We start from the raw sequence: 13,591 nt of genomic DNA on the forward strand, positions 1-13,591 counted from the left end.
GTGGGCATTGGGTGGAGGGGGACCATGGGGGACATGGGGGGCACTCTTCTCCTTTTGGTTTCTCCATATGGATCTCCTGGTCGCTTTGATGGTGTTCTTGTAGGCTTTGATTTGTTGTGGGCATTGGGTGGAGGGGGGGACCATGGGGGGCACTCTTCTCCTTTTGGTTTCTCCATATGGATCTCCTGGTGGCTTTGATGATGTTCTTGTAGGCTTTGATTTGTTGTGGGCATTGGGTGGAGGGGGACCATGGGGGACATGGGGGGCACTCTTCTCCTTTTGGTTTCTCCATATGGATCTCCTGGTGGCTTTGATGGTGTTCTTGTAGGCTTTGATTTGTTGTGGGCATTGGGTGGAGGGGGACTATGGGGACCATGGGGGGCACTCTTCTCCTTTTGGTTTCTCCATATGGATCTCCTGGTGGCTTTGATGATGTTCTTGCAGGCTTTGATTTCTTGTGGGCATTGGGTGGAGGGGGACCATGGGGGACATGGAGGGCACTCTTCTCCTTTTGGTTTTCTCCATATGGATCTCCTGGTGGCTTTGATGATGTTCTTGTAGGCTTTGATTTCTTGTGGGCATTGGGTGGAGGGGGACCATGGGGGACATGGGGGACACTCTTCTCCTTTTGGTTTTCTCCATATGGATCTCCTGGTGGCTTTGATGGTGTTCTTGTAGGCTTTGATTTGTTGTGGACATTGGGTGGAGGGGGACCATGGGGGACATGGGGGGCACTCTTCTCCTTTTGGTTTCTCCATATGGATCTCCTGGTGGCTTTGATGGTGTTCTTGTAGGTTTTGATTTCTTGTGGGCATTGGGTGGAGGGGCGACCATGGAGGACATGGGGGGCACTCTTCTCCTTTTGGTTTCTCCATATGGATCTCCTGGTGGCTTTGATTTGTTGCGGGCATTGGGTGGAGGGGGACCATGGGGGACATGGGGGGCACTCTTCTCCTTTTGGTTTCTCCATATGGATCTCCTGGTGGCTTTGATGGTGTTCTTGTAGGCTTTGATTTGTTGTGGGCATTGGGTGGAGGGGGACCATGGGGGACATGGGGGGCACTCTTCTCCTTTTGGTTTCTCCATATGGATCTCCTGGTGGCTTTGATGATGTTCTTGAAGGCCAAACCCAAGTCTTTGTTGTCAAACCCTTGGGTTTAGGGGATTTTGAGGACCACAAGGAAGGTGAGAAGAGAGAAAGACTCTCTCTTGACCCCCAAACTCAACCCTTTGAGCTCCTGGAAGTTGGGGGCAGCATTTCCATAGGGAACGAGCTGCCATGAGTCCCCATCTGTGGAACCCCCTCCCTCCTGAGCAAGGCTCTCCCCTCCAACCCCCGTGTCCCCCCTCTACGGAACACCCGAAGCAGTGTCCCCCCCAATGTCCCCCCAACCGACGCAGAGGATGGAGCCCACCAGGTGCAGCCGAAGGCTCTTTACTCCCCATTGAAGCCAACACCGTGGGGTGACACGGCTGTCACCGACCCGGGGGGGCCATGAGGGAGGTGACGCCGTGGGGCAGAGCCGGGGGGGTACCCCGACACCTTGGTTTGGAGGGGGGAGGGGGGGATAAGGCACGGCAGAGGAGGCACCGATGAGAGGCACTTCTGGATCCGAGCAGCTGGTGGGGACGGGGGGGGGGTCCGGGACCACCTCAGGGCCCCCCAAAGATCATGGGGTCCCCTCAGATCTTCTTCCGCTGGGGCCGCACCCTAGGGAAGAGCTAGGGGGGTGCAGGGTGTCAGAAGGAGGGGAACCCCCCAAAAGCCCAACAGCCATGGGTGCTGTGGGACCCTCCAGGGGCTGTGGGACCCCCCGAGATCTGTGGGTGCTGTGGGGTGGCCATGAGGGCTATGGGTCCCCCCAAGATCTATGGGTGCTGTGTGGTGGCTATGGGACCCCCCGAGATCTGTGGGTGCTGTGGGGTGGCCATGAGGGCTGAGGGACCCCCTGAGATCTGTGGGTGCTGAGGGGTGGCTATGAGGGCTGTGGAACCCCTCAAGATCTGTGGGTGCTGTGGGGTGGCCATGAGGGCTGTGGGACCCCCCGAGATCTGTGGATGCTGTGGGGTGGCCATGAGGGCTGTGGGACCCCCCGAGATCTGTGGGTGCTGTGGGGTGGCCATGAGGGCTGTGGGACTCCCCGAGATCTGTGGGTGCTGTCGGGGGGCTATGGGGCCCTCCGAGATCTGTGGGTGCTGAGGGGTGGCCATGGGACCCCCCGAGATCTGTGGGTGCTGTGGGGTGACCATGAGGGCTATGGGTCCCCCCAAGATCTATGGGTGCTGTGTGGTGGCTATGGGACCCCCCCGAGATCTGTGGGTGCTGAGGGGTGGCCATGGGACCCCCCGAGATTTGTGGGTGCTGTGGGGTGGCCATGGGGGCTGTGGGACTCCCCGAGATCTGTGGGTGCTGTGGGGTGGCTATGGGACCCCCCGCGATCTGTGGGTGCTGAGGGGTGGCCATGGGACCCCCCGAGATCTGTGGGTGCTGTGGGGTGACCATGAGGGCTATGGGTCCCCCCAAGATCTATGGGTGCTGTGTGGTGGCTATGGGACCCTGCCGAGATCTGTGGGTGCTGAGGGGTGGCCATGGGACCCCCCGCGATCTGTGGGTGCTATGGGGTGGCCATGAGGGCTGTGGGACTCCCCGAGATCTGTGGGGTGGCCATGAGGGCTATGGGTCCCCCCAAGATCTGTGGGTGCTATGGGGGTGGCTGTGGGTCCCCTCTGGGGCCATGAGGACCCTCCATGAGGCCATGGGTGCTATGGGTCACCCTCAGATCTGTGGGGGGTGTGTGTCCCCCCCCTTCGAGCCATGGGTGCTGCCCCCCCCAATCTCCTCACCCCAAAGTAGTTTCGGGGGACGTAGCCCTCGTGGCCGTAGAGGGACCCCCACCACCATTCCTGCTCGTCGAGCGGCTGTCGGCGCAGGACGGTGACGGCGTCGCCCTCGCGGAACGACAGCTCATCGTCGCGCTCGGCGCTGAAGTCCCAGAGCGCGTAGACCACACCGCTGTTCAGCACCCCCATCCCCTGCTCCACCTCTGCGGGGGGCGCAGCTCAGCACCGCGCACGGCACCCCAAAACCCCCCGAAACACCCGACACCCCAAAAAACAGCACCAAAAACCACCAGAAACACCCGACACCCCAAAAAACAGCAACAAAACCCCCCCAGAGACACCCGACACCCCAAAAAACAGCAACAAAACCCACCAGAAACACCCGACACCCCAAAAAAACAGCACCAAAACCCACCGGAAACACCCGACACCCCAAAAAAACAGCCCCAAAAAGCCCAGAACCACCAAAAAAAACAGCCTCAAAACCCCCCAGAAACACCCGACACCCCAAAAAACAGCACCAAAACCCCCCCAGAAACAACCGACACCCCAAAAAAACAGCACCAAAACCCCCAGAAACACCCGACACCCCACAAAAACAGCACTAAAACCACCCCAGAAACACCCGACACCCCAAAAAACAGCAACAAAACCCCCCCAGAAACACCCGACACCCCAAAAAACAGCAACAAAACCCACCAGAAACACCCGACACCCCAAAAAACACCAACAAAACCCACCGGAAACACCCGACACCCCAAAAAACAGCACCAAAACCCACCAGAAACACCCGACACCCCAAAAAACAGCCCCAAAATGCCCAGAACCACCAAAAAACAGCCCCAAAACCCCCCAGAAACACCCGACACCCCAAAAAACAGCACCAAAACCCACCAGAAACACCCGACACCCCAAAAAACAGCACCAAAATCCCACCAGAAACACCTGACACCCCAAAAAACAGCAACAAAACCCACCGGAAACACCCGACACCCCAAAAAACACCAACAAAACCCACCGGAAACACCCGACACCCCAAAAAACAGCACCAAAACCCACCAGAAACACCCGACACCCCAAAAAACAGCACCAAAACCCCCAGAAACACCCGACACCCCACAAAAACAGCACTAAAACCACCCCAGAAACACCCGACACCCCAAAAAACAGCACCAAAAACCCACCAGAAACACCTGACACCCCAAAAAAACAGCACCAAAAATCCACCAGAAACACCCGACACCCCAAAAAACAGCACCAAAACCCCCAGAACCACCAAAAAAACAGCCTCAAAACCCCCAGAAACACCCGACACCCCAAAAAAACAGCACCAAAACCCCCCAGAAACACCCGACACCCCAAAAAACAGCCCCAACCCCCCCCCAGAAACACCCGACACCCCAAAAAACAGCCCCAAAATGCCCAGAACCACCAAAAAACAGCCCCAAAACCCCCCAGAAACACCCGACACCCCAAAAAACAGCACCAAAACCCACCAGAAACACCCGACACCCCAAAAAACAGCACCAAAACCCCCAGAAACACCCGACACCCCACAAAAACAGCACTAAAACCACCCCAGAAACACCCGACACCCCAAAAAACAGCAACAAAACCCCCCCAGAAACACCCGACACCCCAAAAAAACAGCCCCAAAACCCACCAGAAACACCCGACACCCCAAAAAACAGCCCCAAAATGCCCAGAACCACCAAAAAACAGCCCCAAAACCCCCCAGAAACACCCGACACCCCAAAAAACAGCACCAAAATCCCACCAGAAACACCTGACACCCCAAAAAACAGCAACAAAACCCACCGGAAACACCCGACACCCCAAAAAAACAGCCCAAAAACCCACAGAAACACCCGACACCCCAAAAAACAGCCCCAAAACCCACCCAGAAACACCCGACACCCCAAAAAAACAGCCCCAAAACCCCCAGAAACACCCGACACCCCAAAAAACAGCCCCAAAACCCCCAGAATCACCAAAAAAACAGCCCCAAAACCCCCCAGAAACACCCGACACCCCAAAAAAAACAGCACCAAAACCCCCAGAACCACCAAAAAAACAGCAACAAAACCCCCCAGAAACACCCGACACCCCAAAAAACAGCACCAAAACCCACCGGAAACACCCGACACCCCAAAAAAACAGCACCAAAACCCCCCAGAAACACCCGACACCCCAAAAAAACAGCACCAAAACCCACCAGAAACACCCGACACCCCAAAAAACAGCACCAAAACCCACCAGAAACACCCGACACCCCAAAAAACAGCCCCAAAACCCCCCAGAAACACCTGACACCCCAAAAAAACAGCACCAAAACCCCCAGAACCACCAAAAAAACAGCAACAAAACCCACCGGAAACACCCGACACCCCAAAAAACAGCACCAAAACCCACCGGAAACACCCGACACCCCAAAAAACTGCACAAAACCCCCCAGAACCACAAAAAAAACAGCCCCAAAACCCCCCATAAACACCGACACCCCAAAAAAACAGCACCAAAACCCACCGGAACCACCCAAAAAACAGTCCCAAAACCCCCAGAAACACCCGACACCCCAAAAAACAGCACCAAAACCCCCAGAACCACCTGACACCCCAAAAAACAGTCCCAAAACCCCCAGAAACACCCGACACCCCAAAAAACAGCACCAAAACCCCCAGAAACACCCGACACCCCAAAAAACAGAACGAAAACCCACCGGAACCACCCGACACCCCCAAAAAACAGCACCAAAACCCCACCAGAACCTCCCGACACCCCAAAAAAAAAGCCCCAAAACCCCCAGAAACACCCGACACCCAAAAAGCAGCCCCAAAACCCCCCAGAAACACCCGACACCCCAAAAAACAGCCCCAAAACCCACCAGAAACACCCGACACCCCAAAAAACAGCACCAAAACCCCCCCAGAAACAACCAACACCCCAAAAAAACAGCACCAAAACCCACCAGAAACACCCGACACCCCAAAAAACAGCACCAAAACCCACCAGAAACACCCGACACCCCAAAAAAACAGCCCCAAAACCCCCCAGAAACACCCGACACCCCAAAAAAACAGCCCCAAAACCCCCCAGAAACACCCGACACCCCAAAAAAACAGCCCCAAAACCCCCCCAGAAACACCCGACACCCCAAAAAACAGCACCAAAACCCCCCAGAAACACCCGACACCCAAACCCCAGCACCCCAAACCCCAGCACCCCAAACCCCCAGAACCCCAACATCCCAGCATCCAGAACTCCAGCACCCAAACCTTCAGAATCCAGAACCACCCGACACCCAAACCCCATCACCCCAAATCCCATCACCCCAAATCCCAGCACCCCAAACCCCATCACCCCAAATCCCGGCACCCCAAACCCCGGCACCCCAAATCCCGGTTCCCAGACCCCAGACCCCAAACCCCCAGAACCACCCGACACCCAAACCTTCCCACCCGCACACCGACCCTCAGCCCCCCAAACCCTCCCAGTCCCCATCGCACCCCACTATCCCATCCCAGTACCCACATCGCCTCTCCCAGTACACCTTCCAGTCTCCATATCCCCCTCCCAGTCCCCATCGCACCCCACTATCCCATTCCCGTCTCTATATACCCTTTCTCCCAGTACCCCTCCCAGTCCTCATCCCACCCCAGTACCCCTCCCAGTACCGATTCCTTCCCACTATCCCATCCCAGTCCCCATATCCCCTCCCAGTCCACATCCCACCCCAGTATCCCCTCCCAGTACCAATTCCTTCCCACTATCCCATCCCAGTCCCCATATCCCCCCATCCCAGTCCACATCCCACCCCAGTATCCCCTCCCAGTACCGATTCCTTCCCACTACCCCATCCCAGTCCCCATATCCCCCCTCCCAGTCCACATCCCACCCCAGTACCCCTCCCAGTCCCCATATCCCCCCTCCCAGTACCCCCCCCCAGCCGCCCCCTCCCCACACCCCATCAATCCCCTTCCCTAATGCCGTTATCCCAGTGCCTCCCAGTGCCTCCCAGTGCTCCCAGTACCGGTGAGGTAGCTGTAGCACTCGCTGTAGCCCTCGCGGTAGGGGTCGCACTTCTCGGCGGCGACGCTGCCGTCGCTGCTGGTGGTGGCGAAGACGGCGGCGCCGTGGCGCACCAGAGCCACGCACACGGCCGTGTCGTTGCACGAGGCCGCGCAGTGCAGGGGGGTCCTGGGGGAGGACAGAGGAGGGGCTCCCAGTCCATCCCAGTATCCCATCCCAGTAACCATAGCCCTCCTCCCAGTATCCACATCACCCCAATATCCCATCCCAATATCCCATCCCAATATCCCATCCCAGTAACCATAGCCCTCCTCCCAGTATCCACATCACCCCAATATCCCATCCCAGTACCCACATCTCTCCTCCCAGTACACCTTCCCAGTACCCATCCCACCCCAATATCACCAACCATGGCTGTGGGGTCCCTGTCCCCAAGTACCCCTGTCCCCCTGTCCCCATGTCCCCATGTCCCCATGTCCCCCTGTCCCACCAACCACGGCTATGGGGTCTCTGTCCCAATCTCCCCCTGTCCCCATGTCCCCGTGTCCCCCGTGTCCCACCAGCCGTGGCTATGGGGTCCCTGTCCCCCTGTCCCCCTGTCCCCCTGTCCCACCAACCATGGCTGTGGGTTCCCTGTCCCCATGTCCCCCATGTCCTCATGTCCCACCAACCATGGCTATGGGGTCCCTGTCCCCATGTCCCCATGTCCCCGTGTCCCACCAACCATGGCTATGGGGTCCCTGTCCCCGTGTCCCCATGTCCCCCTGTCCTTGTGTCCCCATGTCCCCATGTCCCCGTGTCCCCATGTCCCCATGTCCCCATGTCCCCGTGTCCCACCAACCATGGCTACAGGGTCCCTGTCCCCCATGTCCCCCCTGTCCCCCATGTCCCCGTGTCCCACCAGCCGTGCCTACGGGGTCCCTGTCCCCCATGTCCCCATGTCCCCATATCCCACCAACCATGGTTGTGGGTTCCCTGTCCCCATGTCCCCCTGTCCCACCAACCATGGCTATGGGGTCCCTGTCCCAATCTCCCCCTGTCCCCCATGTATCCCATGTCCCCCTGTCCCCCTGTCCCCCGTGTCTCCCTGTCCCCGTGTCCCCCTGTCCCCCGTGTCCCCGTGTCCCCGTGTCCCACCAGCCGTGGTTACGGGGTCCCTGTCCCCCTGTCCCCCTGTCCCCCCGTGTCCCCGTGTCCCACCAGCCGTGGTTATGGGGTCCCTGTCCCCCATGTCCCCGTGTCCCCGTGTCCCCGTGTCCCACCAGCCGTGGCTACGGGGTCCCTGTCCCCCTGTCCCCCCGTGTCCCCGTGTCCCCGTGTCCCACCAGCCGTGGCTACAGGGTCCCTGTCCCCCATGTCCCCATGTCCCCGTGTCCCCCTGTCCCCCTGTCCCCCATGTCCCCGTGTCCCACCAGCCGTGCCTACGGGGTCCCTGTCCCCCATGTCCCCATATCCCCCTGTCCCCCTGTCCCCGTGTCCCCGTGTCCCACCAGCCGTGGTTACGGGGTCCCTGTCCCCCCTGTCCCCGTGTCCCCCTGTCCCCTTGTCCCCGTGTCCCCGTGTCCCACCAACCATGGCTATAGGGTCCCTCTCCCCCTGTCCCCCTGTCCCCCTGTCCCCATGTCCCCGTGTCCCACCAACCATGGCTACAGGGTCCCTGTCCCCCATGTCCCCATGTCCCCATGTCCCCCGTGTCCCCGTGTCCCCGTGTCCCACCAGCCGTGGCTATGGGGTCCCTGTCCCCCTGTCCCCATGTCCCCATGTCCCCGTGTCCCCGTGTCCCCATGTCCCCATGTCCCACCAACCATGGCTATGGGGTCCCTGTCCCCATGTCCCCATGTCCCCATGTCCCCGTGTCCCCGTGTCCCCGTGTCCCCATGTCCCCCGTGTCCCCACGTCCCCCGTGTCCCCGTGTCCCCGTGTCCCCCGTGTCCCCGTGTCCCACCAACCATGGCTATGGGGTCCCTGTCCCAATCTCCCCCTGTCCCCCTGTCCCCCTGTCCCCGTGTCCCCGTGTCCCACCAGCCGTGCCTACGGGGTCCCTGTCCCCCATGTCCCCGTGTCCCCATGTCCCCATGTCCCCGTGTCCCACCAGCCGTGGCTACGAGGTGCCTATCCCCAATGTCCCCATGTCCCCATGTCCCCCGTGTCCCCCTGTCCCCCCTGTCCCCCTGTCCCCATGTCCCCCATGTCCCCGTGTCCCCGTGTCCCACCAGCCGTGGTTACGGGGTCCCTGTCCCCCCTGTCCCCCTGTCCCCCCGTGTCCCACCAGCCGTGGCTACGGGGTCCCTGTCCCCCTGTCCCCCCGTGTCCCCGTGTCCCCATGTCCCACCAGCCGTGGCTACGGGGTCCCTGTCCCCCATGTCCCCCTGTCCCCCATGTCCCCCTGTCCCCATGTCCCCCGTGTCCCCCTGTCCCCCCTGTCCCCATGTCCCCCGTGTCCCCGTGTCCCCGTGTCCCACCAGCCGTGGCTACGGGGTCCCTGTCCCCCTGTCCCCCCGTGTCCCCGTGTCCCCGTGTCCCACCAGCCGTGGCTACAGGGTCCCTGTCCCCCATGTCCCCATGTCCCCGTGTCCCCCTGTCCCCCTGTCCCCCATGTCCCCGTGTCCCACCAGCCGTGCCTACGGGGTCCCTGTCCCCCATGTCCCCATATCCCCCTGTCCCCCTGTCCCCGTGTCCCCGTGTCCCACCAGCCGTGGTTACGGGGTCCCTGTCCCCCCTGTCCCCGTGTCCCCCTGTCCCCTTGTCCCCGTGTCCCCGTGTCCCACCAACCATGGCTATAGGGTCCCTCTCCCCCTGTCCCCCTGTCCCCCTGTCCCCATGTCCCCGTGTCCCACCAACCATGGCTACAGGGTCCCTGTCCCCCATGTCCCCATGTCCCCATGTCCCCCGTGTCCCCGTGTCCCCGTGTCCCACCAGCCGTGGCTATGGGGTCCCTGTCCCCCTGTCCCCATGTCCCCATGTCCCCGTGTCCCCGTGTCCCCGTGTCCCCATGTCCCACCAACCATGGCTATGGGGTCCCTGTCCCCATGTCCCCATGTCCCCATGTCCCCGTGTCCCCGTGTCCCCGTGTCCCCATGTCCCCCGTGTCCCCACGTCCCCCGTGTCCCCGTGTCCCCGTGTCCCCCGTGTCCCCGTGTCCCACCAACCATGGCTATGGGGTCCCTGTCCCAATCTCCCCCTGTCCCCCTGTCCCCCTGTCCCCGTGTCCCCGTGTCCCACCAGCCGTGCCTACGGGGTCCCTGTCCCCCATGTCCCCGTGTCCCCATGTCCCCATGTCCCCGTGTCCCACCAGCCGTGGCTACGAGGTGCCTATCCCCAATGTCCCCATGTCCCCATGTCCCCCGTGTCCCCCTGTCCCCCCTGTCCCCCTGTCCCCATGTCCCCCATGTCCCCGTGTCCCCGTGTCCCACCAGCCGTGGTTACGGGGTCCCTGTCCCCCCTGTCCCCCTGTCCCCCCGTGTCCCACCAGCCGTGGCTACGGGGTCCCTGTCCCCCTGTCCCCCCGTGTCCCCGTGTCCCCATGTCCCACCAGCCGTGGCTACGGGGTCCCTGTCCCCCATGTCCCCCTGTCCCCCATGTCCCCCTGTCCCCATGTCCCCCGTGTCCCCCTGTCCCCCCTGTCCCCATGTCCCCCGTGTCCCCCGTGTCCCCGTGTCCCACCAGCCGTGGCTACAGGGTCCCTGTCCCCATGTCCCCCTGTCCCCGTGTCCCCGTGTCCCACCAGCCGTGGCTACAGGGTCCCTGTCCCCCATGTCCCCATGTCCCCGTGTCCCCGTGTCCCCCATGTCCCCGTGTCCCCGTGTCCCACCAGCCGTGGCTACGGGGTCCCTGTCCCCATGTCCCCCTGTCCCCGTGTCCCCCTGTCCCTGTGTCCCACCAGCCGTGGTTACGGGGTCCCTGTCCCCCTGTCCCCCCCTGTCCCCCTGTCCCCCTGTCCCCCGTGTCCCCGTGTCCCCCTGTCCCCCCGTGTCCCACCAGCCGTGGCTACAGGGTCCCTGTCCCCCCATGTCCCCCCTGTCCCCCTGTCCCCCTGTCCCCGTGTCCCCGTGTCCCACCAGCCGTGGCTGTCCGGGGAGTTGACGTTGGCGCCGCTGGCGATGAGGAAGTCGACGATGGGGCGGTTGGCGCCGCAGATGGCGTTGTGCAGCGCGGTGATGCCCTCGTCGTTGGGCTGACTCGGGTCGTTCAACTGGGGACAACCGCACCTGTCACCCCCGTCCCCACCGCCCCGTCCCCACTCTCCCCCACCACCCGTGTCCCCCCGACGTCACCTCGGCCACCGCCTGCTGCACCACGTCGAGCTCCCCGGTTAGGGCGGCGTCGAGGAGCAGCACCAACGGGTTGAGGCGCACGTGGGCTCCGGGGCGCCTGCGGGGCCACGATGGGTCACGAAGGGCCGAGCGACGCTCCTGGAGGGGACAGGGGACACCATGGGGACCTCCTGGAGCAACCACGGAGCTTGGGAACCTCCAGGAGAATCCATGGACTTTGAGAACCTCATCCTGGAGCAACCATGGGACCTCGATGACCCCACGGAGGAGCAAGCATGGAGCTTGGGGACCTCCAGGAGAACCCATGGACCTTGAGAACCTCATCCTGGAGCACCCATGGATGTTAGGAACCTCCAGAAGCAACCGTGGGACCTTGATGACCCCATTGAGGAGCAACCATGGACCTTAAGAACCTTCTGGAGCAGCCACTAAGCTTAGGGATCCCACTGAGGAGCAACCGTGGAGCTTGGAGACCCCGTCCTGGAGCACCCATGGGCCTTGAGGACCTCCAGGAGAATCCATGGACCTTGAGAACCTCATCCTGGAGCACCCATGGGACCTCAATGACCCCACGGAGGAGCACGCATGGAGCTTGGGGACCTCCAGGAGCACCCATGGGACCTCAAGGACCCCACTGAGGAGCACGCATGGAGCTTGGGGACCTCCTGAAGAACCCATGGACTTTGAGAACCTCATCCTGGAGCACCCATGGGACATCAATGACCCCACGGAGGAGCATGCATGGAGCTGGGGACCTCCTGAAGAACCCATGGACTATGAGAACCTCATCCTGGAGCAACCATGGGCCTTGAGGACCTCCAGGAGAACCCATGGACTTTGAGAACCTCATCCTGGAGCACCCATGGGACCTCAATGACCCCATGGAGGAGCAAGCATGGAGCTTGAGGACCTCCTGAAGAACCCATGGACTATGAGAACCTCATCCTGGAGCACCCATGGGACCTCAATGACCCCACGGAGGAGCAAGCATGGAGCTTGAGGACCTCCTGAAGAACCCATGGACTTTGAGAACCTCATCCTGGAGCACCCATGGGACATCAATGACCCCACGGAGGAGCAAGCATGGAGCTTGAGGACCTCCAGGAGAATCCATGGACTTTGAGAACCTCATCCTGGAGCACCCATGGGACCTCAATGACCCCACGGAGGAGCACGCATGGAGCTGGGGACCTCCTGAAGAACCCATGGACTATGAGAACCTCATCCTGGAGCACCCATGGGACCTCAATGACCCCACGGAGGAGCAAGCATGGAGCTTGGGGACCTCCTGAAGAACCCATGGACTTTGAGAACCTCATCCTGGAGCACCCATGTGCCTTGAGGACCTCCAGGAGAACCCATGGACTTTGAGAACCTCATCCTGGAGCACCCATGGGACCTCAATGACCCCACGGAGGAGCAAGCATGGAGCTTGGGGACCTCCAGGAGAATCCATGGACATTGAGAACCTCATCCTGGAGCTCCCATGTGCCTTGAGGACCTCCAGGAGAATCCATGGCCGTTGAGAACCTCACCCTGGAGGTTTTCCAGGAGCTGGAGGTCCTCCAGGAACACGCGTTGCCCGTGGGCCGCTCGCACTCACCGGGGCGGGCGCGGGGCTTCCCGGCGCCGCGGTTCCTTGCGTTTCGGAGCGCGGTTCGGCCTCGGTGACCTCGGCGACGTCGTCGGTCTCCGTCCGGTGGAGGAGGCGCGGGATGAGGTGCCGGTAGAGCCGTGTCCGTGCCGGCGGCGGCGCCCGGAGCTCCTGGGATCCGCGGCGCTTGAGGGGCCTCGGCATCTCGGCCAGGACGCGCGCCAGCTCGCCCAGCGCCGGATCGCGCCGCGCCTCCGCGGGAAGAACCGGCTGCAGCCGAGTGGGGCTCAACGGGCGCTCCGCCACCTCCGGAGGCAACGGGAACGGATCCGGAGGGCAGGAGTCGGCGGGAAGCGGGAGCGCCGAGCCTGGAGAGGGGACAGAGGTGGTGACACCGGGAATGGGGAATGGGGATGGGGATGGGAATGGGAATGGGAATGGGAATGGGGAATGGGAATGGGGATGGGGAATGGGGATGGGGAATGGGGATGGGGATGGGGATGGGGATGGGGATGGGGATGGGAATGGGGATGGGGATGGGGATGGGGATGGGGATGGGGATGGGGAATGGGGATGGGGATGGGGATGGGGATGGGGATGGGGATGGGGATGGGGATGGGGAATGGGGATGGGGAATGGGGATGGGGATGGGGATGGGGATGGGGATGGGGAATGGGGAATGGGGATGGGGATGGGGATGGGGATGGGGAATGGGGAATGGGAATGGGGGATGGGGGATGGGGAATGGGGGATGGGGAATGGGGGATGGGGGATGGGGAATGGGGAATGGGGATGGGGAATGGGGATGGGGATGGGGAATGGGGAATGGGGATGGGGATGGGGATGGGGATGG

At 61.7% G+C, this 13,591-nt stretch overlaps 1 protein-coding gene across 1 annotated transcript; it reads right to left on the reverse strand.

The window, feature by feature from the left end:
• Positions 1 to 1,429: 1,429 nt before the first annotated feature.
• LOC128850656 (relA-associated inhibitor-like) lies at positions 1,430 to 13,137 on the reverse strand (the record flags this gene model as incomplete). The annotated part of the gene is made up of 6 exons (XM_054055634.1): positions 1,430 to 1,722; positions 2,845 to 3,044; positions 6,872 to 7,038; positions 10,929 to 11,062; positions 11,145 to 11,282; positions 12,748 to 13,137. Coding segments are annotated over 6 exons (1,068 nt in total), but the record flags the coding sequence as incomplete, so codon positions are not given.
• Positions 13,138 to 13,591: the final 454 nt, after the last annotated feature.

Source organism: Cuculus canorus, unplaced genomic scaffold (assembly GCF_017976375.1).
Source record: "Cuculus canorus isolate bCucCan1 unplaced genomic scaffold, bCucCan1.pri scaffold_147_arrow_ctg1, whole genome shotgun sequence".
NCBI lineage: Eukaryota > Metazoa > Chordata > Aves > Cuculiformes > Cuculidae > Cuculus > Cuculus canorus.